The 25,784-nt window shown below is 43.2% G+C and overlaps 1 protein-coding gene across 1 annotated transcript; it reads left to right on the forward strand.

Annotated features, from left to right (window-relative positions):
* Window positions 1-1,771: 1,771 nt before the first annotated feature.
* Window positions 1,772-23,217, forward strand: Crtap (cartilage associated protein). The gene is made up of 7 exons (XM_076843168.1): window positions 1,772-2,339; window positions 7,591-7,740; window positions 10,912-11,083; window positions 17,808-17,936; window positions 20,149-20,294; window positions 21,165-21,248; window positions 22,626-23,217. Exons 1-7 carry the CDS (start codon window positions 1,869-1,871, stop codon window positions 22,677-22,679), a joined length of 1,206 nt encoding a protein of 401 aa, XP_076699283.1. The 5' UTR covers window positions 1,772-1,868; the 3' UTR covers window positions 22,680-23,217.
* Window positions 23,218-25,784: the final 2,567 nt, after the last annotated feature.

A 25,784-nucleotide genomic window follows, 5' to 3' on the forward strand; every position in this document is an offset into this window, starting at 1 on the left:
TGGCTTTGAATTCACAGTCCTCTTGTGTCAGCCTCCCTAGCTGTTGGGATTACAGGTGTGTGCCACCGTGCCCAGGAAGACTCTTTCTTTAGAGCTGTTTTAGTTTCACAGTAAAACTGAGGAAAATGACAGAGATCTTATAGAACCCCTGTGTCCAGACAGGAACAATCAACCCCTCTATCAGTGATCAGAGTGGTGCATGTATTACAATTAATGTATCCTGTGTTGACACATTATTAGCACCCAAAGTCTACAGTTTTACATTGTAACCCACTCTTGGTGTTGTATATTCTATGGGTTTTTACAAATATATGCCATGTGTGTACCAGTATAGCATCATACAGAATAGTTTCATTGCTCCCAAAATCTTCTGTACTCTGCTTTTTCATCTCTTTTTTTATGTAGCCCCAGCAGCCACTGATCCTTTTACTATATCCCCAATTTTGCCTTTTCCAGAATGTCGTATATTGGATTCATACCACATGCAGCCTTTTTAGATTGGCTCCTTTCACTTAGCAATATGCATTTATTGCCATGTCTCTTCATGGCTCAATAGCTCATTTCCATTTTGCATTCTCACCAACAATGAATGAAGAGTACCTGTTGCTCTACATCCTGGTTAGCATTTGAAGCTGCCAGTGTTGTGGATTTAGGCCATTATAATAAGTGTGTAGTGGTATCTCATGTCTGGTTTTGCTGTATTCTTCAAAAAATGCCAGTGGCATGACAAGAAAAGCTGAGGAACCAGGGTAGATTAGGGGATGTGAAACAGAGGTGACAATCAGATGCCTCCATGGTCCTGGACTGCATCTGTCCGGGGAAAAAAGTGCTAGAAAAGGCATTATTGGGACAGTTGACAAAACTGGAAAAGCAAATATAGATTAGATGTTGAGTTTTCTGATTTATCTTTCCATCTTTTTTTCCCCCAGTGCTGGGGATCAAACCCACAGCATTGTACAGGGGAGGTAGATGCTTCTCACTGAGCTAAACTCCGAACTCCCAGATTGTGAATCTTAGTGAATGGTGTATAAGAGTTTGTTTTTGTATTTTGTCGTTGTTCTATTCTTACTGTGAATTATTTCTAAACTAGTTTTATTATTATTATTTTGGGAACTGGGGCAACACTTGGGCATTTGTCTAGCATGCTCAAGGTCCTGGATTTGATCTGCATAAAAAAAAAATTAAAAACTGCTGCTTTTAAAACATTCCTCTCATCTTTCCATGCACTCGCAAAAGTTTCTCAAAATTATATTCTGAAAAGTGGAGTGGCAGTCGTAAGGCGTGCACATCTTTAACTTGACTAGCTACACAGCTTACAAAATGCCTTGTCATCCTTCCTAACTTTATATATGCATCCTCTCTAAAACTGAGGTCGATGGCAGCACTCTTCAAAGTATAGTCCGCAAAACCTTAGCATCAGCCTCACCGGGATGCTCGTTAGAAATGCAAATCCTCAGCCCCGCTCCCCAGAATTGCTGAATCAAAATTCTGGGAGCCCGGCCCAGGAATCTGTGTTTTCACAAGTCCTTCAAGTGATTATACAAGTTTAAGTAGCAGTCATCTATGATGCTGTAGGGCCGCATCTGGCTTGCCAACAGCAACCTCCAAAAAATGAACCGCAGAGCGCGGGAACCTACATTGGGAATGCGCCAGAATCGGTGAGCTGAGCACCTTCCCTAAAGCACCCTTTCCACGCGGTAGCTGTCGCCCAGATCCCCAGGAGAATTGGGGAGTGGCGGCCGGACGGGGCGGGCCGGCGGCCTGGGTCCCCGCCTCCCAAGCATTCGGCCTGCTGCGTCGCGCGGTCCTCCTCCTTCCTTTCCTTCTTTCTCCCTTCTTTCCTTCCTTCCTTCCTTCCGCCGGGTGCCATGGAGCCAGGGCGCCGGGCGGCCGCGGCGCTGCTGGCGCTTCTGTGCGCAGGCTGTGCGTGGCGCACCGGGCGCGCCCAATACGAACGCTACAGTTTCCGGAGCTTCCCGCGCGACGAGCTGATGCCACTCGAGTCGGCCTACCGGCACGCGCTGGACCAGTACAGCGGCGAGCGCTGGGCTGAGAGCGTGGGCTACCTGGAGATCAGCCTGCGGCTGCACCGCCTGCTGCGCGACAGCGAGGCCTTCTGCCACCGCAACTGCAGCTCGGTGCCCCAGCCGGAGCCCGCCGCCGGCCTCGCCCGCTACCCGGAGCTGCGCCTGTTCGGGGGCCTGCTGCGCCGCGCGCACTGCCTCAAGCGCTGCAAGCAAGGCCTGCCGGCCTTCCGCCAGTCGCAGCCCAGCCGCGAAGTGCTGGCGGACTTCCAGCGCCGAGAACCCTACAAGTTTCTGCAGTTCGCCTACTTCAAGGCAAGTCCGCCCCGCCCCGAGGCTCGGCCCCGCCCCACGGCTCGAGCCCCGCCCCCAGGCTCGGGCCCCGCCCCTCACCCTGGGCCACGTTCCACCGCGAGTTCCTGACCCCGGTCTCACCCACTCAGTGGTGCCACGGGTCGCCTCCAAATCCTGTCCATCCTTCTTCTTAAAGAGATGAAAATACCTTTCCTGAAGCGTTTTTCTAAGGTAGAGGATACCAAAGACGTAGAACAGTGTTTGGCACCCAACAAAAATGCCTGATGAATGTTACCTATTATTTGAGGACAGACTTTTCTGTATATACCATTTAAATCGACTTTTAAAAATTGAGTTAGAACTTGCTCTAGTAAAGCGGAAGGTGACCCGAGGAACCAGCAAGTGTCTCTTAAATAGGAGGAATTGAGACCAGGGTGGGGCAACGACTCTGGGAGGACACATCTCTGCTTAGAGGTGTTTGCGTGGTGATTCATCAGGGCTGACCCCTGGGCTTGCTCTCTCATCTAAAATTTAACACAGCTCACTGCCTCCTTTTTATGGTTGCTTAAATTCGGTCTGTGATTGCTGGCTAAAAATAGCCACAAATTGCAATTCTCCGTCCTTTGAGCTCTTACTCTGGGGACCCACCAAGTTTTAAGAATGGACTGAATTTCAGGTTACTGGGTAGTGCAGCTTGGTAGGACCTCATAAGGTTTGGCCAAAAGGGCACCCTTAAAGCCCTGTTTCTGTTCTTTTTTTTTTTATCTGCTTGAAAAAGATTTTTAGGGGGGATATATTTCATTTGTTCTAATGACTGTAAAAACAGCTTCAGGGCATATCCCAGACACCAGAGGTATAGGTGTTTTTTGCTTTGTTTTTGAGTCTTTGGATTGTATATTCTGTTTTTTATATTTCCACTGAGACAGAGCCACATGTGTGTTATATTCATATGTGTAGTAACATAATACCCCCCAAGAAAAAGCTTAGTTGTAGTTTTATATAAAGTATCAGTTTTGTGAATATTTGTCCTGGCAATAAAAAAAAACAGTTTTAAAATAGAAGGGGAGGGGATGAGATTAATAAAATTCTACAGTGTTGAAAGTGACAGCTGGTTCACACTGTTTTTTTTTTTGTTTGTTTTTTGGATTGAACCCATGGGCACTTAACCACTGAGCTACATCCCCAACCCTTTTTATTTTTTATTTTGAGACAGGGCCTTCCTAATTTGTTGAGGCTGGCCCTGAACTTGAGATCCTCCTGCCTTAACCTCTCAAGTCTCTGGAATTATAGTTGTGCTTCATCATGCCTGGCATCACATGACTTTTTTTAAGCTAAAAAAAGATTTTCTACTTTTTTTTTGTATAGCTTTTTAGCAGATGCAGCCTGAACCAAATTTAAATCACACAATCAATGTGAAAACATTTTTTTTTTTTTTAAACCTGGAGAATAGTAGAAGCTATGACTTCTTATACAGATGAACTTTTGGGAGTTATACCTGGGATTGAACCCAGGGACACATAACCACTGAACCACATCCCCAGCCCTTTTCTATATTTAATTTAGAGACAGGGTCGCATTGAGTTGCTTAGGGCCTCACTAAATTGCTGAAGCTGGCTTCAAACTCGTGACCCTCCTGCCTCAGCCTCCTGAGCTGCTGGGATTATAGGCCTGCGTCAACATACCCACTAATACACAGATGAACTTGAAAAAGTGATAGTGGGAAGCAGGAGAGAGCATTTAATATTACATGAATGTAAGGCATGGGTTTTCTCCATCATGGTAGCCTACAGAGCTTAGGATGTTTGTAACATCTCTTCAAAACCCCTTGAGGCCTTGTAACAATCACTTAAAAGTTAGTAAAGTACTATCTCTCTTAGCACTGTAAGATTTCTTGTTGGTCAGGGAAAGTTAAGAATTTTATTAATAAACATGAATGTTCATTCCATTCATTCAGTTTCAACTGAAGATATAACTCAAAAAATGATTTTTTGGTAGAGATATTGATTATTTTTTTTCCCTCAACAATGTTTACATTCTTGAACTTTTTATTTTTTATTTTTGTACCAGGGATTGAACCCAGGGTCGCTTAACCACTGAGCCACATCCCCAGCCCTTTTTTATGTTTTATTTTGAGACAAGGTCTTACTGAGTCTTTAGGGGCTCGATAAGTTGCTGAAGTTGGTTTCAAACTTGCAATCCTCCTGCCTCAACCTCCCCAGCTGCTGGGATTAATAGGCATGTGCCACTGCACATTCTTGAACTCCTTATGGCTGGGGAAAAAATGATTGGTGACAGGCACACACACTCCACCTGTCACCTGAAGGCTGGCAGTAGATGGTGCTGCCTGCTGGGGCAGGACTTGGGTCTGTACTGTTCTGATTCATAGGTCTGTTTTGGCAATTAAGGACAAATGCCCAAGTTGAGCATGGGAGTAAGGCTGATGAATTCAAGCTGTTGGAATGAGGTGATGTGGCTTGGATGTGTGATTTGTAAGAAAAAGGCCATGCTGTTTACTCTCCAACTACCATTGGTTTCATGTGACCAGCCTACTTTAGATCCCTGTCACTATCTGGAAGTTTTCTCCATGGCTGCCAAGATGTGTCTTCATGTCCCAGCTGGCAGAGCCTGAGTCGATGTAAATAAAACTACCCTTTCCTCTTTGGGAGGAGATTCCATTTTGCAAAAGTCAGATCCTAGGTCAGGATCCTTAAAAAAGCCCACTCCATGCCCTTTTCTGAGGGCTGTTTGGAGAATGAGACTCTTAATTTCATTGGCAAATGCTTTTAAAAGGCTGCATTCAGCTCCCTTCCTTTCTTTCTGGCTGATGAACTAGGTTTTTTTCTGGCTGGGTATAGAGGTTAGAGAACTTTCTGTCTGTGACACTCTTTCACAAGCATTCCATTAGCTACAGGCTACTACTCACTGATATTCTCCAAATATCAGCATTGACATCTGGGAGCCTGTCATTGTCTCCAGCCACTGCTTCTCCAACGCAGCAACTGGCCTTATCTCAAAAATGACTTGGCTCTCGACTGGGGTTGTGGCTCAGCAGTAAGAGTGCTCGCCTAGCAAATGTGAGGCCCTGGGTTTGATCCTCAGCACCACATATTAATAAATACAATAAAGGTATTGTGTCCACCTACAACTAAAAAAGAAAAAAACATTAAAAAAAATGACTGGACTCCAATTAGGGAGCAGTATGGTACAGATGTGTGCCACCCTATGATTCTCAGATATCCTTTATTTCCTTTCTCCAAATCTAACCCTCCAATTTCTGCTTCTGGGTGTCACTCTGGATTTGCTGAAAGAGACTCTACTTGCATGCATGGTGACAACCCTGACACCTACCAGGTTGAGCCATGAGTCCAACAATGTGGTTGCCTCCTCCTCGTTGTTCATCATGCATCCCCACAGGGAGGTATCTGCCTCCCTGACTGCCTTCCTGCTTAAAATTCCTCAACAGCACACCTGTTCTCATGTGCCCTTTTGGGTACCACTGTTGACCAGGGTGCTAGCTCTGGACCTTTCAGCTCCCCAACTTTTTTCCTTTCTTTCTTTTCTCCCTGTCAGTCAAGCTTTTTTTCTGCAGCTTCCTCGTCTATTTCCTCCTTTCCTCAAACCTGCTAGGTTCTCTCAACCACACAAGTTGCTTGTCATATGGATTATTTCTGCCTTCTGACCAGACACCTACTCTGTCCTGAGTCAGGGAAACTGGTTGCTGCTTCATTTGTTTATTTTTTGCAGGGCTGGGATTGAACCCAGGGCCTCACACATGCCAGGCAAGCACTCTTCCACTGAGCTATACTCCCTGGCTTCTGCTTCAAAGAGAAGAGAGCTGGGCACAGTGGCCCATCCTATAGACCCAGCAACTCGAGAGACCCAGGCAGGAGACGTGAGTTTGAGGCCAGCCTCAGCAACTAGCAAGACCCTCAGCAACTTAGTAAGACCCTGTTTCGAAATTTAAAAATGTATAAAAGGGCTGGGGATGGAGATGGAGTTCAGGGGTAAAGCACCCTTGGGTTCAATCCCCAGTGCCAAAAATAAATAAGTAAGTAAGTAAGTAAATAAATAAATAAATAAAACTTATAATAAATAAATAAAATAAGAGAGAGAGAAAAAGGAACATATGAATTAATTTTATGAAAATGTCCTATAGCCATAATGTCATTATGTTCAAATCCTGGATACTTACTATGTCCTGCCTTGTCCCAGGATCCGTACCAGGGCCCAAAATGCAGACTTGAGTGGCACACAACTGTGTCTTCCAAGGATTGAAAGGGAGAGAGGAGATAGACATATTATCTGAGAATATGGGAAGGTGTGAAAAGTGGGAATAACACAAAAGAGAGGGTCTTAATTAAGGTTGCTGGGAGAAAGGGAGAACTTATTCAAGTGTATTGTTCATAAAGGCAGAGATTTTTTTCCCTTGTCTTGCTTATTGTTAAAGATCCACTTCCTAGAAAGGGTTTCTGCCTATAGGAGGGTCTCTACAGATTTTTCCCCAGTGATTAGATGAGTCAGGAGGAGGTATTTGGGATCACTTGAGAATAGAAGCAGAAGGTTCTGTGTGAAGTGGGGAAAACATTAATATATTTTTCAAAGTTCCAGCGGAAAAGATGTGGTACAGACATACTGAGTAATTTGAAGGATGTTTACTACAGTGGTTACTTACAAAGGTGGATGTGGTATGTGGGGAACCCACAAGGGACATTGTGTCCTCAGGTCTAGTACTAGTAGGGCATGACCAAGCCTCAGTCAAAGGGGTAAGGGAGAGAGCAATTACTGGAATCTGAAAGGAGAGATTGTATGGAGAAGGCCATCTTGAGAGAATCTGTGACCTTCAGTTAAGGGATATGGCAGCCTGAGGTGGCTGTGCAGGGAGAGAGCCAGGAGATGAGATAACCCAACCTACCACCTTCCCTTCTTCAGTGTCCTGTTGGGCTCCACATGGGTGAGCCCCTGTGAAAGCTAGAGGTCAAGGAAGGGAGTCTTGGAAAAGCCCACATAGGCCAGGCTCCAAGGACACAGACAGGGTGGAGATGGCAGATGGGAAAGGCACTGTAAGGCCATCCAAATGGTGGGGACAAACACTTATCCAGATTGGCTGGATGAGATTCTGGGGGGCCCTGGATGTCACTGAGCCCTTAGCTGGAAACACTGTTTATTACCAAAGTCACTAAAGGACTGTTACTGAAAACAAGTTCCTATTTTACAAAACTCTCTGCTCGGCATGCATGCATTCAGCAGCCTCATCTTTCTTCTTTGTACTTAGGCAAATAATCTCCCGAAAGCCATTGCAGCAGCTCACACCTTTCTCCTGAAGCATCCTGATGACGAAATGATGAAGAGAAACATGGCGTATTACAAGAGCCTGCCTGGCGCCGAAGACTACATCAAAGACTTGGAAACCAAGTCCTATGAGGTATATTCAGATTTTTATAGCGGTTAGTGCAATGTGAATTGTTTAAGAAGTGTATCTCAGTAAACAGCTGTTGACATCCGAACAATTTCTAGTGTTGTTCCCCCCCCCCCCCGCTTTTTTTGGTACCAGGAATTGAACCCAGGGGTGCTTAACCACTAAGACACATCCCCAGCCCTTTTTTATTTTTTATTTTGCTGCAGGGTCTCACTTGGTTGCTTATTGCCTCACTAAGTTGCTGAGGCTGGCTTTGGATTTACCATCCTGTACTTCAAGAGGCTGGGGATATAGCTCAGTTGGCAGAGTGCTTGTCTCCCATGCACAAGGTCCTGGGGTTCAATCACCAGCACCACACAGACACACACAAAAATCCTTCTGCTTCAGCCTCCAGAGCTGCTGGATTATAAGCATGTGTCACTATGCCTGGCTCTAGTGATTTTTCCGGTGACATTTGATGAACATTACGATAATAGAAATTATGGCTTTCTAGCTGAAAATTGATCCATTTAAAATGAGTTTTTACTTTACCTGATTTTAAAGCTATCTTTCCTTTAAATTATTCATTTTTGAAATATGGTCATTTGATCATTCAGTTTTAAGATAGTAAAGGCATATCTTGGAAATCACCACCAAATGACCAGGAACAGCCAAAATAGAAACATATACCTCAAGAAGAGAGCTACAGCCAGGTGTGGTGGTACATTTCTGTAATCCCAGCAGCTCTGGAGACTGAGGCAGGAGGATCATGAGTTCAAAGCCAGCCTCAGCAATTTAGCGAGGCCCTAAGCAACAAAGTGGGACCCTGTCTCTAAATAACATACAAAAAGGGCTGGAGATGGCTAAGGGCCCCTGAGTTCGAGCCCCAGTACCAAAAAAAAAAAAAAAAAAAAGAAGAAGAAGAAAAGAAAAATACACCCCACATTTTGATGAAACTAGGAGACATATTTTACACACACACACACACATACACCATATGTACTAAAGTGAAAATTAAAGAGGAGTTGACAAATGAGGGGATACTTAAATCTGTGCATCTGCAAAAAGTTCTAATGATAATTAATCATAACAATAATAAGAATCTCTTTTGAGCACTAATTATGGTCAGGGTCTGTCACTTAGGCATCAGCAGCCAGGGCACCAACCTTGTTAGGACAAGGTTGAAAACAGGGATGTATTGAAAGTTTCCATGAGGAGCCAGCCAAGGTTTCCAATAGTATGATTAGACTGCAAGCTCACTTTTTACTGATGGGGGGCCTTTTAGTTTTCCAGAGAAGACTTGGCCAGCCTTCTGCAGGGCTGGTGGGGAGCCCACACTTGTCTGCAGTGTCTGAGAGGCAGTCTGTGGATAGCAGCAGGGGTCTCCCAGCTGAGTCAGAAATTTTAGTCCCATGCATTCAGCTCAGCCTCAGCTGTGCCTGGTCCCTGACTCCTCAGCCTCTCTGGGCAGAGTCTCTAGAATCAACTACCAGTCTGTAGTGAAGAGTGGCTTTGGGGGAATGTGGTCCTGGGAGGGAACTAGGCTCCAGCAGTCTGCACAGGCTTTCGGCTCTGCTTGCAGTTCTGTGTCTTTCTTGCCTTCCCTGGTTTCTGGTGCCTGCAAATGCCAACAGGGTATGTGGCTCACTTCCCCTCCAGACTCTCCCCTGTGATCATTTGCCTTTCTTCTTTCCAGGTTGTTGAAACCTCTTGTCTGCTGCTTGCCCCTTTCCTATTCTTCCGTGTGCCTTCATGTGTTCCTCGTTGCTGTGTTCACTGGGCTTGGGGAGCAGAGCTGAGCACACCTGGAAGTCAGCTGGTTCCTTTGGTCCCTGGGTGGAGCCCTGCTGGCTGTGGCTGGGCTGCCTCCTGCATGCTCAGGGTCTTCCTGACTACTGGCTTTCCTTCTTGCTGCTGCTGCTGCCATGCTGCTTCTGGAAAGCCACTGCCTGGAGTTGCTGCTCATTTGCCCAGTCTTCGGAAGGCTCCTTCAGTTCTCTGCCTGTCTCATTTCCAGGGAATTCCGCCTGCCTAGCGGGCTCCGGGAGATCCATCCTTTCTGCTTGAGGCCTGAAGATTGGGGAAAAGTGCAGGTCAAAACTGGCCTTCATGGGTCCCCATCCAGGAGCTGCTGAAAAGAAAGTCCAAGTGGAGCATCCCAGGCTTGCTGCAAGGCCTGTCTTGGCTTCTCCAAGTTAGCAGGCTTTCATTTCTATCCAGGATCTCTACTTATTTCTTGGAGACCAAGCTGCTTCCTCAGTCCTAGTTATTTATTATTATTTTTTTAATTTGGTCCAATCATCAATCAGCAGAAAGTCAGTCAAGTCTCCGCTCTCGGGCATCTGGTTACCTTCCCAGTAGCTGGTGCTGATGCACACTGCTCCTGCCTTCTTCATTGTTGGAGGAACAGGGTATCAGGCACCTGCTCTCAAATTTAGATTTTCTCCTTTCAGTTTCTCAACTCAGCTTTATTGAGGTTTCACTTATTTACAATATATTTACTAATTCAATGAGTTTTGAATTATGATTCAATGAGTATATAATTCAATGAGTTTTGACAAATATATGCAGTCTTATAACTACCACTGTGGTCATAATGTGGAATATTGCCATCACCCCTAACAAGCTCCCTGCTATTTCTCAGAAGTCAGGACTTTGCCCTAGCCCCTGACTCCTGGCAACTGCAGATCTGATTTGTCACTTTTCCCCTTGTCTTTTATTTTTTTTTTTTTTGGTATGGGTAATTGAATCCAGGTGTACTTAACCACTGAGACACATAACCACCCCTTTTTTTGTATTTTATGTAGAGACAGGGTGTCACTGAGTTGCTTAGAGCCTCACTAAGTTGCTGAGACTGGCTTCGAACTTGTGATCCTCCTACGTCAGCCTCCTGAGCTGTTGGGGATTGCAGGCATTCACTACCTTACCCTTTGATTTGAATTTGATTTTATTATCAAGCACCTGTTTCTTTTTGAATTAAACTGTATGAGAAGTGTACCCATAACAAACAGTGTAGGGAAATCTAGACATAAAGCAAGTTACTGATTGGTTTATGAATCCAATTGTTGTTAAGGATAGGGTGGCTTCTTTAGGACTAATGAGAGCAGAGCTTGGTGATGGTCACCATTCTTTTGGAGGGGTCATGCCTCTCTCCCTTCCTGCCTGGGAGCAAACTTCACGGCTTCTCTTGCTTTTCAGAGTCTGTTCATCCGAGCCGTGCGGGCCTACAATGGTGAGAACTGGAGGACGTCCATCACAGACATGGAGCTGGCCCTTCCTGATTTCTTCAAAGCTTTTTATGAATGCCTCGCAGCCTGCGAGGGCTCCCGGGAGATCAAGGACTTCAAAGATTTTTACCTTTCCATAGCAGGTTGGTGGGTTGCATCTTAGCGTAAGTGGGACCATCCCCCTTGTGGATCTGTCTTCTCAGATGTCTACCCTCTGTCCACATGCCTTCTAAGTGTCTTGAGCTGCCTTTGAGGAACTTTTGAGCTTAAATATTAATGAGTATCTGGGGGAAGTTAACAGTTACCTAGATAAGCTTTCAACTTGGTAAAAGAGTTGATAGAGTGTTAGAGTCTGCTGTATCAGCCCTGCTTGATTACAGATTCCCCAAGGCTTTTGGAAAGATAAAAATGGGCACCAGGGCAACTCAGTAACAACTTCCATTACTAAGATAACTTGGATGATGGCCATCTTCCAACTGTTACAGAGGTAGCGTGAAGAGTATAATAAACACGACTAAGAACATTTTGAAAATTTCTGACTATGCTTCTTCTTTTTTTTTTTTAAAGATTTTTTTAATATGGACATAATATCTTTATTTATTTTATTTATTTTTATGTGGTGCTGAGGATTGAACCCAGTGCCTCACATATGCGAGGCAAGCACTCTACCACTGAGCCACAACCCCAGCCTCCCAAGCTATGCTTCTTATAGGACGTTCAGCAAACGTAAGAAAGAAGAACGAAGAAGGAGGGCTGGGGTTGTGGTTCAGCAGTAGAGCACTCGCCTAGCACATGAGAGGCCCTGGGTTCCATCCTCAGCACCACATATAATAAATAAAATAAAGATATTATGTTCATCTACAACTAAAAAAAATCAAAAAAATATTTTAAAAAAATGAAGAAGGAAAGAAAACCTAAAACACCACCCCATAGATAGCTCAGATTTCTCTGGAGGGCCCAGACATTTGCTCTTCGCCTTCATTGGGCAGTGTTACTCCAGTACATGAGGAATGGCCAAGAGAGGAGTTCCCAAGGTGGACTGAGGACCCTTAGCCTAGAACTGTGCCTTGCAAAAAGGGTAAAGAAGTCTGGACCATACCATAGATAAAAAAGAGTATTGTATCTCTGTACAGTGCTCCTTAAATAAGTCTGGGAGTGGGCTGAGTGCTGTGTCTCCCTCTGCAGAGTCACTGAGCGTGTTAATGGTTAACGGCTCTTCAGAGATCCTGCAGAATGGAAGCTCTTTCAAAGAGAGGTTTGTTTTTCTTTAACTCATGTTTTGTTCATAAATCTCTTTCTATAAAATACTCCCCCCCTTAAGTAACCCCTTTTATTGTAGAAAAATTGAAAGAATTTTTGATACCTATAAAAAAAATAGAAAAGTACAATGAATCCCCCGGGAACCACGATCCAGCTTCATAGCTGTCAACTCATGGCCATTTGGGGTTTATCTACTTCCCTTCTCTCAGGCTATTTAGTTATTTGTTTTAATATTTATTTTTTAGTTGTAGTAGGGCACAGTACCTTTATTGTTTATTTTTATGTGGTGCTGAGGATCAAACCCAGGGCCTCGAACTTGCTAGGCAAGTGCTCTACCGCTGAGCCACAACCCCAGCCCTCTCTCAGGTTATTTTGAAGCAAATTCCAGATGTTGTGTCACTTCATGTGTAATATTTTAGTATATACCTCTAAAAAATAAGGACTCTTTTTTTTAACATAGCCACTACACTATTACACCTAAAAGAATTTTAACAATAGTTACTTAATCTCACCATCAACTCTTCAGTGTCCATATCATCTAAGAAATATCATCAATAATTTACTATTCATTTGTTTGAATCAGGATCCAAATAAGGTCCACATGTTGTGATAGATTCTAGTTTTAAAATCTTGATTATGGTAAAATATATATAATATGAAATTTACCATCCTAGCCACCTTTAAATAAACAGACCAGTGACCTAAAGTACGTTCACATCATTGTGCAACTGTTACTTTCATTTGTATCTAGAACTTCCTCATCCTTCCAAACAGAAACTCTGTCCCTGTTAATAAATACCTCCTCCTCCCCACCCATCCCCTGGCAGACACCTTCTTTCTTTCTTTATGCATTTACTTTATGTATTTGACTACTTTGGCTATCTCATGTAAGTGGAATCATGCAGTGTCTGCACTTTTGTGATTGACTTATTTTACTGAGTATAATCTCTTCAAGGTTCATCTATACTGTAGCAAATTCATTATGTTTTTTTTTTTTTTCTTGTGTGTGTGTGTGTGTGTGTGTGTGTGTGTGTGTGTGTGGTACTGGGTTTGAGCCACCATGCCTGGCTAATTTCTTATCTTTTAAGTCTCTGTTAATCTATAGTTTCTTCTCTATCTTTTTTTCCGCCTTACTGTTGAAACACTGAATTATTTCTCCTATAGAGATTCTTACTGTGTAGAGTGTATTGATTCTATCTCCATGATCCTCTATGCTTTATATTTCTTATTTTTTTAATATTTATTTTTTAGATATAATTGGACACAATGCCTTTATTTATTTATTTTTATGTGGTGCTAAGGATCGAACCCAGAGCCTCACACACGCTAGACTAGCGCTCTACCACTGAGCCACAATCCCAGCCCTCTATATTTCTTATAAATTGATACTTGTATGTAGATGCTTGGCCAGGTCCAATTTTAATTTTCTTTTTCTTTCTGTCTTTCTTTTTCTTTTTTAAAATGGGAGTTGGGGAGACAAGACTCTTTTGCAACAGTACATAGTGTCTGCTGTGTCTCTCTTACCTATCTTTGATACACAGCATTCCCCTTTATTCATGGTTTCTATGGTTTTAGTTACCTGCTGTCAACCATAGTAAAGTGCGCGTGCACACACACACACACACACACACACACATATTTTGGTACCAGAGATTGAACCCAGGGGTGCTTAACCATTAAGCTGTATCTCCAGCCCTTTTTTATATTTTATTTATAGATAGGGTCTTGCTGAGTTGCTTAGGACCCTGCTAAGTTGCTGACACTGATCTTGAACTCACGATTCTCTTGTCTCAGCCTCCCAAGCCTCTGAGATTACAAGCATGACCGACACAGTCTGAAAATATTAAGTAGAAAATTCCAGAAATAAATAGTGAATAAGTTTTGAGTAGTTTCATAAAATATGTCTCCATCCAGCTCCATTATTCCTGGGACATGAATCATTCCTTTTCTTTTTTTAAAATTTTTTTTTAAGAGAGAGAGAGGGAGAATTTTAATATTTATTTTTTAGTTTTCAGTGGACACAACATCTTTGTATGTGGTGCTGAGGATCAAACCTGGGCCGCACGCATGCCGGCCAAGCACGCTACCACTTGAGCCACATCCCCAGCCCTAATCATTCCTTTTCTAGCATATCCACACTGTATACCCTACCTGCCAGCCGTCACTTAGAAGCTGTCCTGCTTAGCAGATGGATGCCACCTTAGTACAGTACTTGTGCTCACATGGCTTTCGTGTGGTGTCACGTCACAAAACTTCTGTCATCTGCCTCACTTCTCATCACATCAGCATGGTACCACCTCACATCAGCACAAGGATGAGTTCAGTTCAGGAAGCTATTTTGAGTGTGAGAGACCACATTCTCATTACTTCTATTACAGTATATTGTTATAATTCTTCTATTTTATGTTTCATTATGGTTAATGTTACTGTGCCTAATTTATAAATTAAACTTTATTATATGCATGTATACCAGAAAACAGATTTTTTTTTATGGTTTGGTATTAAAACATAATATATATAGGGTTTAGCAGTTTCAGACATGCATGGGAAAGGGGTCCCAGAATGTGGCCCCCCAAGAATAAGGGGAAACAGCTAAGCCTAGATTATACTTGTAAGCAATTTAAAACCTGTAAAGAAGTTGCAAAAGTAGTACTAGATACTTTTATGTTCTCACCCAGATTTACCAATTTTTAAAATTTATTATGTCCTGCTAACTTTATCACTCTTTCAAGCTGCATTGTGTGTGTAATTATTTTTCCTTCAGAACCATTTAAAGTAGATTGGAGATATCTTGACTTTTTACCCATAATGCTTCATTATATTTCCTAAGGACAAAAATTTAATGTGTATATTCACAGTAATTAAATTCAGGAACTTTAATTTAGGTACCTTTGTTCAATCTACCATCCATATTCTAATTTTGATAGTAGTCCCGATCTTGTCCTTTCTGTCACATTTTCTTCCTTGGTATGGGACTCAGTCCAGAATTATATTTCCTATTTAAATTTTTTTTTTTTTTTGTAGTTGTAGATGGATACAATAACTTTATTTTATTTATTTATTTTTACATGGTGCTGAGGATCGAACCCTGGGCTCACACGAGCTAGGCAAGCACTCTATCACTGAGCTACAACCCCAGCCTTATATTTCCTATTTAGTTGTGCTGTTTCTTTAGTGTTCTCTAATCTGTAACAGGTCCTTACCCTTCCTTTGTCTTTGTATGCCAATGAAATTTTAAGGTATTTAGACCAGTTACTTTATAAATTTTCCTCAATTTGGGTTTCTGTCCTGTAATTCACAATTTCCTCCAGGATGTGCTTTTTTGACTGGGTCACTGTAGAAGTAACCTTCCTAGGATATCACATTCAGACATGTATGCTGTCTGCTTACTCTTTTATGGGTGATATCTGTTTGGTTAAGGTGTTTTCTAGTCTCTCTACAATTTAGTTAGCGTTTTCTTTTTTGAAGTTATTTATTAACAACAAGACTGTAATAGCTTGCTATTCATCAACTTTTGGGTTGTCCAATCATTTGCTATTACATATTACATTGAAATGGATAACTGAAGTTTTTTTTTTCTTTTTTTGCTAAGTACAGAGATATGTTTTCAAAGTCTCCAGAACTGGATTAATAGTTCAAAGAATTAATGTTTCTGTAAACTATTTAGTATTTTAAGGTATCATTTTACATTCCTACCAGTGATATATGAGAGGCTTTTTCTCTACAGTCTTGCCAATAAAAATATATGCAAACATCCTGAGGTCTTTTCCTTCTTGTTGTGTAAAAGGGATAAAAGGGGGGATGCAGGATCACCTGGGAATTACTAGGGACCAGGCCTGAAGAAATATTTAGTAGTTGTTGCTATCCACATTTCATTGGCTACAACTAGTCATATGGTCCCATTCTAAGTACAAGGGAGGCTGGGAAATGTAGTCTTTGACATCTTTCTATGTTGTATGTTTTATATATATGTTATATGTGTTGTTTGCCTTATTCTCTTGAAGGTTATATAGATTCTGTGGTTTAGATGTACTGGAACTTATCGACTGGCATTTAGATTGCTTCTAAGTTTGCTGTTTTTATTTCAGGGAAGTAGAGTGCCAAGTTAGAAGGATATGTATATTTTAACATTTGGTAAATTTTGCAAAATTTGTCTTCCAAAACAAATTTCTGTTTGTTCCAGTTTTGCTTCCACCAATAGAATATAAGTGTAAGTTTTACCATTCTTTCCCTAACATTGGTGCTAGTAAATTTTAAAAATTTTGCCTATTATTATTATTATTATTATTATTATTATTATTTTGCCTTGCTGGAGATCAAACCCAGGACCTTGTTTTTATTTATTTATTTGTTTGTTTATTTGTTTTATGTGGTGCCAGAGATTGAACTCAGTACCTCATACATGGTAGGCAAGTACTTTACCACTGAACCACAACCCAGGCCCTCCAAACCCAGGGTCTTATGTTAGGCAAGTGTTTTATCAGTAAGCCACATCCCTAGCCCCCAGTTTAAATCATTTTTTTTCTTCTTCTCCTTGTACTGGTGATTGAACCCAGGGCCTTGTGCATGCCGGGCAAGTGCTCTACCACAGAGCTACATTCCTATCCCTTTTTATTTTTTATTTTGAGACAGGGTCTCACTAAGTTGCCCACTCTGTCCTCAATCTCATGATCCTCCTGCCTCAACCTCTCCAGTAGCTGGGATTACAGGAGTGTGCCACCTCTCTGAGCTAGATTGTATTTCTTTTCTTTCTTTCTTTTTTCTTTTTTTTTTTTTTTTTTTGTGGCACTGAGGATTGCACCCAGACCCTTGTGCATGTGAGGCAAGCACTTTACCAAGTAAACTGTTTCCCTAGTCCCAGGTTATATTTCTTAATTACAAAAGAGGTATAGCATCTCTTCACAATGTTTATTCACTGTTTTTCTAATTTCTTTTCTGTTAACATACTTTGGCCGTTTTTATAGAGGGTGTTTGTCATTTTTTTTTTTTTTAAGACAGAGAGAGAGAGAGAAATTTTTTAATATTTATTTTTTAGTTTTCGGCAGATACAACATCTTTGTTTGTGTGTGGTGCTGAGGATCGAACCCGGGCCGCATGCATGTCAGGCGAGCGTGCTACCGCTTGAGCCACATCCCCAGCCCCTGTTTGTCATTTTTTAATAGTTACTTTTTAGTTGTTGTTGGACACAATACCTTTATTTTATTTATTTACTTTATGTGGTGCTGAGGATCGAACCCAGGGCCTTGCACATGCTAGGCATACGCTCTACTGCGAAGCCATAACTCCAGCCCCTCATTTTTTTTTAATTGATCTTAAGGAGTTTGTATATTAAATATTTTAGCCTCTTATTGTAAATGTTACAAATATTTTTTTCTTATATTTTTCTCATTTTCATGGAAGGCAGAAGTAGTGTATTAAGAAAATAATGGGGCTGGGGACACAGCTCAGTGGTAGAACACTTACCTAGCATATGTAAAGCTCTGGGTTTGATCCCCAGCACTGAAGGGAAGAAAGGAAGGATGGTAAGGAGAAAGGAAGAAGGGAGAAGAGAAGTGAGCAATGCATGTGCTGCTCTGAAAATTTGTGGATTTTTTTTTTTTTTTTCAGATCATTACATAGAAGTTCTGGAATGCAAAATACAGTGTGAGGAGAACCTCACCCCAGTTATAGGAGGCTATCCGGTGGAGAAATTTGTTGCAACCATGTATCATTATTTGCAGTTTGCTTATTATAAGTGTAAGTAACTTTCTATGGGATCTTGGGCAAGGTATTTAATCCTCAAAGACTCAGTTTCCTCAGTTTAATCCTCCTAAGACTCAGCTTCCCTGTCAGTAGAATAGAGGTGACAGCCTTTACCTGTGGTTGTTGAGAGTTCATTAGCCACCTTGACAGCCTTGGTGACATGCTTGTAGGAAGAGGTAGCATGGCTTCATGTTTTAGGCACAGACCCTGAGACCACACTGCCTGGGTTTGAACTTCAACTTTTTAATTTACTGACTTCTCTATGCTTCCGTTTCTTCATCAGTCAAGCAGCAGTAATAGTACTCAGCTCTCAGGATCATCTTGAGGATCAAGTGAGCTAATGGCTGCTAAATGTGGAGTCACACACCGGCACTCAGCCAACTCTACCCTGCAAGGGTTCATGTTCTCTATGGTCATTTCCCTTTCTCCCCAAAATCAGCTCTACTCTTCACACTGTGAGAGCCTCATTCCACCTGGTCCTCCCTGGACCTGAAATTGCAGTGTGTCAATGAGAACATTCCGAGTGGACAAAGGGAAGAAAAGGTCACTCAGAGTGAGACTCAGAGCCTGTCCTTTGAGCCTTCGCCTCTGCTCCCCACCACTGTGCCAAGTGCCACCTGTTTGAGCAGGGTGCACCTTGGCAATTTGGTTATAAGTACTGGAGGATTGTCGTGGACAGATGCAGCAGGAACAGCTCTGTTCTAGTGGAGAAGTAGCAGGGTCCAGAGTGGCAGGATTCTGGCTGGAATAGATGCCTCCTGTCATGCTGTTCTCAATTAGGATAGGCAGGTCTTAGGGATGCCCCAGGGAAGAGTGAGAGAGGACCTTAGCTTCTGTGGCTTGTGAGGCTATTGTGTTCTTTGTTGTATCCTTACTGCATTCCCACATTCCTTAGGACAGGTATATATCTTTGCCTGTTGAAGATTAAAGATTTGCAGTGCAGTTCCAGGGTCTGTGCCTAAAGCATGAAGCCATGCTACCTCTTCCAGTGTGTGTATATATATATATATGGCACATAATATATACCTGTATGTTACATAACAGTCCATTGGATTTCCATGGCCTTTTCTGAGTACACAAAGCTAGAGTATTAGGTGTTTAGAATATTGTAGACATATCCTGGCTCTGGCAGCTCAAAATCTCCCTACATGTCAAAAATTGTGGCAAACACTTGTAAACACTGGTAGACCAAAACCTCCAGCTTTGCATTTGCTCCCTCAAAGTATTTGCTTTCTGGAGTTATAAAGAGTATACATAAAACTCACTGCCTTGAAGAGGCCTGCTGAGATTGGCCTCAAACTTGCAATCCTTCTGCTTCAGCCTCCCCAGTCTCTGGGATCATAGGTACCAACCCAACCTCACTAAGTTTTTTAAGGGCAAGTGTTGCTCCTTACGTTTGAACCCTTTAGTGGCCCTGCAGGCCTTGTGAATAGTAAGTGCCCCTAAGCTGGGGTTTGAAGTTGTCATTACAAGAAATAACCTCTGGGTGGCACAATTTATTCATATCCAAGCTCAGGTCACACCTACCAACCAAAGCATTGGCAGAAATGTTCTTCCTCAGTTTTAAATTGGAGTGGAATGTGACAGAATAAATACTCTGGGTCTTCTGTACCATTATATCTTCCCGTTTGTCCCACTCCCAAGGTAAATTCTAACTCTTCAGATCCCTGTGTTGAAAGTGTTGAAAGCTAAGTACTGCAGCAGGGGTGGGAACCCCAGTCCTAGGAGGCAACAGGTCCCAATGACTTTAAATCTCTTCCATCTCTGAGGATCCACCGTCGTTCATCTTCCAAATCTGGTTTAGTTGTAGGGGCCCACCTGTATCTGGAGATTATAGACCCAGGAACTGGATCTTCTTGCTGAGCCACTTATCTGCTTTGAGCCCAGGACAGTCCAGGGTGTGGGACACTGCCTTCTTTGGCTGGTGCCAGGGGCCTGAGACCAGCCCATGTCCCCAGAGGTTGAAGTGTTGGGCAGGACTGCCAAGGCATCTGCCTACCAAGGAATCTGGCCTCCAGGCTGCATGGAGTCCCTACCTGTGACCTTCCACCTTGATTGCAGTCAGTCATAGGCTTTCCAGAGCAGGAGCTTCAAAGAAGGGGCTCATTCATGACCCTAGGAGGGCGAGCTAGAGCTGGGGGTAACTGGAGGGAGGATGCAGGACATGGCTTGCTGATTTGCTCATCATCTTCTTTCCCGGATCCAGTGAGTGACCTGAAGAATGCAGCCCCCTGTGCGGTCAGCTATCTGCTCTTTGACCAGAATGACAAGGTCATGCAGCAGAACCTGGTGTACTACCAGTTCCACAGGGACAAGTGGGGCCTCTCGGACGAGCATTTCCAGCCCAGACCAGTGAGTGCCCTGCAGCCAGGCCCTGACTTTTCCTTTCCTTCTCTTCAACTTTCAGGAGACTTAAGAGAAAGAGTTCTTTCAGGAACAAACTGGTTTCTGTTGTGTTTTGGTCTTAACATTTTCTTGCTTTATTCTGGTTTCTGAATCTGTAAACATGACATATGTCAAATGTTAACAAAAATATTTAACTTAGAAAGTGAGACTCTCTCAAAATCTCACACCTTCACTTTATCCCAAACTTTATAATAAGGCTACACATTTACACATATATACAGCCTGTATTTTTTAAAAAAAATAGGATCCTGCTTCACACACTGTTTTGCATGAAGACTTTTCTAGGCCATACCCACAGACTCACTTTACTAATATTTTTCAATAGCACCAGGGTAGGTTCTCTTGTGAACAGACTATCATTTAATTTCCTTAATGGACAAACTCAAAGTTTTGCATGTTTTGTTAAGGACTCCATTAATTATGTGTGATTTTCGGGAGATCTTTTCTGGTTTATCTTTGGGATGAAGACCATTGGGGTTTTATATGCTGTCCTGGGTTTTCATAAATACATCTTCCTTCACATCTCATTCTCCCACTACTACACACATGCTCACAAACTCCTCTCCTTTACCCAAGGTGACTATTTAAAAAAAAAAAAAAACGAAATGTATTTCGTATACTATAGACTTCACCTTCTTCAAGCGTATAATTCAGTGGCTGTTGCTGTACTCACAGAGTTCTCCAAACGTTGCCATTCTGTCCTTTTAAACATTCTTGTCCCCCCAGAAAGAAATCCCATACCCGTTGCCTCCTCCTCTTCCCATTCCTGACTTGGAAAGGTGGGTCCTATAAGCTGTTCTCTGTTTGTCTGAACAGGAAGCAGTTCAGTTCTTTAATGTGACTACCCTCCAGAAAGAGCTGTATGACTTTGCTAAGGAAAATATAATGGATGATGATGAGGTAAGTTTTCATGCTTAGCACACGTCTGGCTGAGAGAAAATATTACTCACGCCTTTGCTAAAGTCACTGCAAGGCTGGGGCGTCCCTGAAATAAGAAACAGAAGGGGACCTTGAGAAAGACAGTTGCTGTGGGTGTTTTAATGAAAGGCAGAACGCTGGCATGGAAGAGCCCGGCTTTCTAGGAAACCCAGGCTGCAGTGCCACGTTTCCCGAAGGTGCCATGTGTGGAGTGACACTCCAGGAATCCGCAGCAGTCACCCAGCCAGCCATCATCTTTTAACTTTATAAAGACACAGTGAATTTTCAATGGCTCAGCACTCTGAAAATACTTCAACTCCCCTTTCCAATTTTTCTATCAGAGTGTTATCTTTTTTTTTTTTTTTTTTTTTTTTGGTAAATGATGTCCTTGCTGTAAGCATTTTAAGTTTGATTAAGTCTTAAGTCTCTTAGCCAACTCCTTTTTTGACTAGTCTAAACTGGTTGTGGACTAGCCATTTAGTGGAGGGGCAGTGAAGCCACAGAAAAGCCATCGTTAGGAGGAGTATTTAGAGAGATGGGTTTGGAACAAATTGAAAAATGCTTTCTAGAAAAGCTGAGGACCTGCCATGTTGGAGCCGGAAGAACCCTAAAACCCTGTTCTGGTCTGACCCTTCACATTATAGGTGAGGAGTCTGGGAGACTAAAAGTTCTGTGACCTGTGAGGCTAGACCCAGAGGCCCAGCCTCCAGGATGCTCTCTCACCTAAAACTTTACTGGTTTTAGGCGAAACACCTCCGAACAAGACATCATCAGGGAATCTTCTGTGCTCAGATTTGTGTAGGACAGATCCATCACTAGCATGAAGGAATTGAGCCTCAATTCTTTTTTTATGAAGCAGAAGTAATAATATCCCCCTCACAGGGTTGTAAGTGGAAGCGCTTTGTAAACCAGGATGTGATGTGAGGGCCTAAGTCTTGGGTTGGGTTGAAGCAGAGACTGAGGGGTCACAGGAATACTTTGGGGCCAGTCTCCAAAGGCAGTTATGCTGGCCAGATACCAACAATGTTGGCTGCTGTGGTTTGGGAGGTGTGGTCTGGTGGTTGAGGCAGAAAGAGACAGATGAAAGGGAGGAAAGCCCAGAGGACTTTACAGAGGGTGGCTGAACTGTCCACTTCACAGAGGCTGGCTGTGGGGTGGGAAAGAGAGTGCTTGGCATGGAGTTCACATGGAATGGAAGCTGAGTACCTTCCGCAGGGTCCGTCCTCTGGACCCCAGGCCAGTGGAGAAGACCTGCTTTGGCCCAAGCAGCCAGCCAGCAGTGGCTTCTAGCAAACAGTTCTGCCCACCAGCACTTTTATGTTCAGGTAAATCACACGGGTGTCCTTTTGTCTCTTACAGGGAGAGGTTGTGGAATATGTGGATGACCTCTTGGACCTGGAGGAGACTGACTAGTCCTGGGCAACCAAAGAGACTTCCTTACGAAGTTCAGGAAACAGATTCTTTGTCCTCCTTTTCCCAAAAGCCCAGATTTTTGATACCTCAAAGCCTTCCCTTTACAAAGTAAAAGGGAAGCCCCCATCTCTTTCACTACATCTAACCAGGGTGAGCCTGTCTTCTGTATTCACACCTGTCTTCCTTATGTTCATACCTCTCTTTCCATATTCCTACCTGCCTTCCCTGCATTCACACCTGCTTTCCTCATGTTCACTCCTGTCCTTCTTTATACCTGTCTTCCCCATGTTCACACATGTTTTCCCTTCTTCACACCTGTATTCTCCTCTTCACACTTGTCTTACCCATATTCACACCTGTCTTACCCATGTTCACACTTGTCTCCTCTGAATTTGCATCTATTTTCTCTGTGTTCATACATGCCTTTCTTACTTTTGGCTGGAAGGACAGTTTTCCATGGTTTGTCCCCCCCCAAAAAAAAAATCAGTATTATTTTTTAAATAAGAAAAACACTCTTAAAAGATGATAATTGTGTAAATTCCTTTTGGTCCCTTTGCTCTTCCAGATTTTAATCTCTTCTCCTACCCAGGAAAAAATGGAAGTAGGCAAAGGCTAAATTTCTCCAAACCTCCTGATGGTCTTTATTTGATCTGACTTGTACCACTTCTTGCACCTATTGAAAAACAAGTTGGGTGGATGTGCAGAATACAGAAATGTGGGTTTTCCCCAACACTTTTCAATCTCCAAAATCTTATAAGGATCAGCCAATCTCTTTTGAGAACAATTCTAGGTCTTAAAGTCTTAGCGTCATAAATCTTAAGAGTTGCAAATGGAAGAAAGCCAGAGGGAATCTAGTTTCTTTCATTCTTTCAACGAATATTTGTTGAATATCTGCTGTTGCCAGGCATTGACCTGGGTACCAGTGATACTGCACAGAATAACAGGAAAAAAAAAAATCCTGGTCTCACAGAACCTACATTCTATAGGACAAGGAAGGCAACCAGCCAACAGGAATAAATATACACATGGTATCAGACAGTGATAATTGCTATGGGAAAAAAATGAAGCAAGGAAGAGGGTAAGGAGTCCTAGAGATGAGGCTGCAGTGTGCTCTGGGCAGCTCACCTTGGAGGTGACAATAGAAAGAGGCCTTAGGGCAGCAGGTCTCAGAGCAGAGAAGGGACAGGATGTGCAGTGCCTGGAAGTGGGAATGTGCTTGGTGTGACCAGGGAACCATGGGAGGCCAAGCAGAGGAGCAGGCAAGGGAGAGCAGAAGGAATAAAGGCCAGACAGGAGACAGGTCTATGAGTGGGGGTCCAGAATAGAGGGTGTCGGGTCTAACTGGCCTGTGCAGGGCCTTTGGCTTGTACTGAGTAAGGTGCAGGCCATTGGGTAGTTTGAGTGTCTTGACTAACTCTTCAAGGGTCACTCTAGCTGCCATATTGTAGGAAACGTGAGCTTGAATGGGGTGGGAGCAGGGAGAGCCACGAGGAGATACTGCAAGATCACAGGCCTGGATCTGGGGCCCTGCAGTGGCAGTGGTGAAAATCATCAGAGTCTAGATTTATTTTGAAAGCAGAGCCCGTGGAATTTGCTGACAGGTTGGGTTGGAGTAGGAGACAGAGGAGTAAGGATGACGTCAAGGTTTGGGGCCTGAATGAAGAGAAAGATGGAGTTGCATTTACTGAAATGGGGAAGATGTGGTATGTGGGGAGGAAGGAATTTGGTGCAAAGCCTGTGGTCTGAGATTGGGATGGGAGGTCCAGGCTGCAAACAGAATTGGAGAGATTTCTGAGGTCGGGTCCCCAGCAGAGCTGGAGACGGGGATATCACATGAGCACACATTGTTTATTGTGGGGGTGCTCTTGGGAGAAACCCGGGACAGTCCATTGTTGGCTATGGGAAGTTCCCTGGAGGTATAGAAATCTTTGAAGGCAAACATGTGGCTACTGGTGACTCTCGGCCCTTTTCTAAAACTGCCCTCAGCTTCGGGCAGTTTTGGAAAAGGGCTGTGGGTCACCAGTAGCCAACATGTTTCAGTTGGGGTCCTGAGTTCGGCTGTGAGGGATCTGGGAGGAGTTTGACTGTCAAATTATCAGTATGGCAGTAACACCTGAAGCCGTGAGGCTCCATGGAGCCACTTAGATTCATGTATTTGTTAATCTGAGCTGGGTGCCAAGGCACAAGCCTGTAATCTCAGCAGCTCAGGAGGCAGAGACAGGAGGATCATGAATTCAAAGCCAGTCTCAGCATTGGCTAAGCAACTCAGTGAGACCCTGTCTCTAAATAAAATACAAAATAGGGCTGGGGATGTGGCTCAGTGGTTGAGTGCCCCTGTGTTCAATCCCCGGTACTAAACAAACAAATAAGCTGGATGCCATGGCACACGCCTGTAATCCCAGCGACTCGGGAGGTTGAGGCAGGAGGATTGGGAGTTCAAAGCCAGCCTCAGCAACCGCAAGGTGCTAAGCGACTCAGTGAGACCCTGTCTCTAAATAAAATGCAAAATAGGGCTGGAGATGTGGCTCAGTGGTTGAGTGCCCCTGAGTTCAATCTCCAGTCCCTTCCCCCCCAAAAAAACCCCACCAACAACAAAAAACAAAGAAACAAACAAAAATTGGAAAGAGTACTAGGCTCTCTATGAAATGAGAAATCAACCAAAGAGACTGGAAAGGGGGTCGGAAAGCCAGGAAAGTGTGGGGTTCTGGAAACAACTTTATTAGAATTTATTCCTTCACATAAACTACTTGTCTAGTTGAAACCAGGGGCTCTTAACTACTGAGCCACATCCTGAGCCCTTTTTATTTTTTATTCTGAGATAGGGTTTTACTAAGTTGTTTAGGGTTTCACTAAGTTAGTTGTTGAGGCTGGCCTTGAACTTATGATCTTCCTGTCTCAGCCTCCCAAATCCCTGGAATTATAGGCCCCACTGGGAGACAAGATTTTTCCCATAGTGCCCTGGAAAGGTACAAAAGAAGATGATGTTTTGGGTCTTGGTAGCATGGTGATTAGTTGGGGGTAATAAACACATTTGTGTTTTTCTATCTTTCTTTTTCACCCTCCACCATACTATTGCAACTTCTAGATCCTTCTGTGTGTACTTCT

This window comes from Callospermophilus lateralis, chromosome 1 (assembly GCF_048772815.1).
Source record: "Callospermophilus lateralis isolate mCalLat2 chromosome 1, mCalLat2.hap1, whole genome shotgun sequence".
Classification (NCBI taxonomy): domain Eukaryota; kingdom Metazoa; phylum Chordata; class Mammalia; order Rodentia; family Sciuridae; genus Callospermophilus; species Callospermophilus lateralis.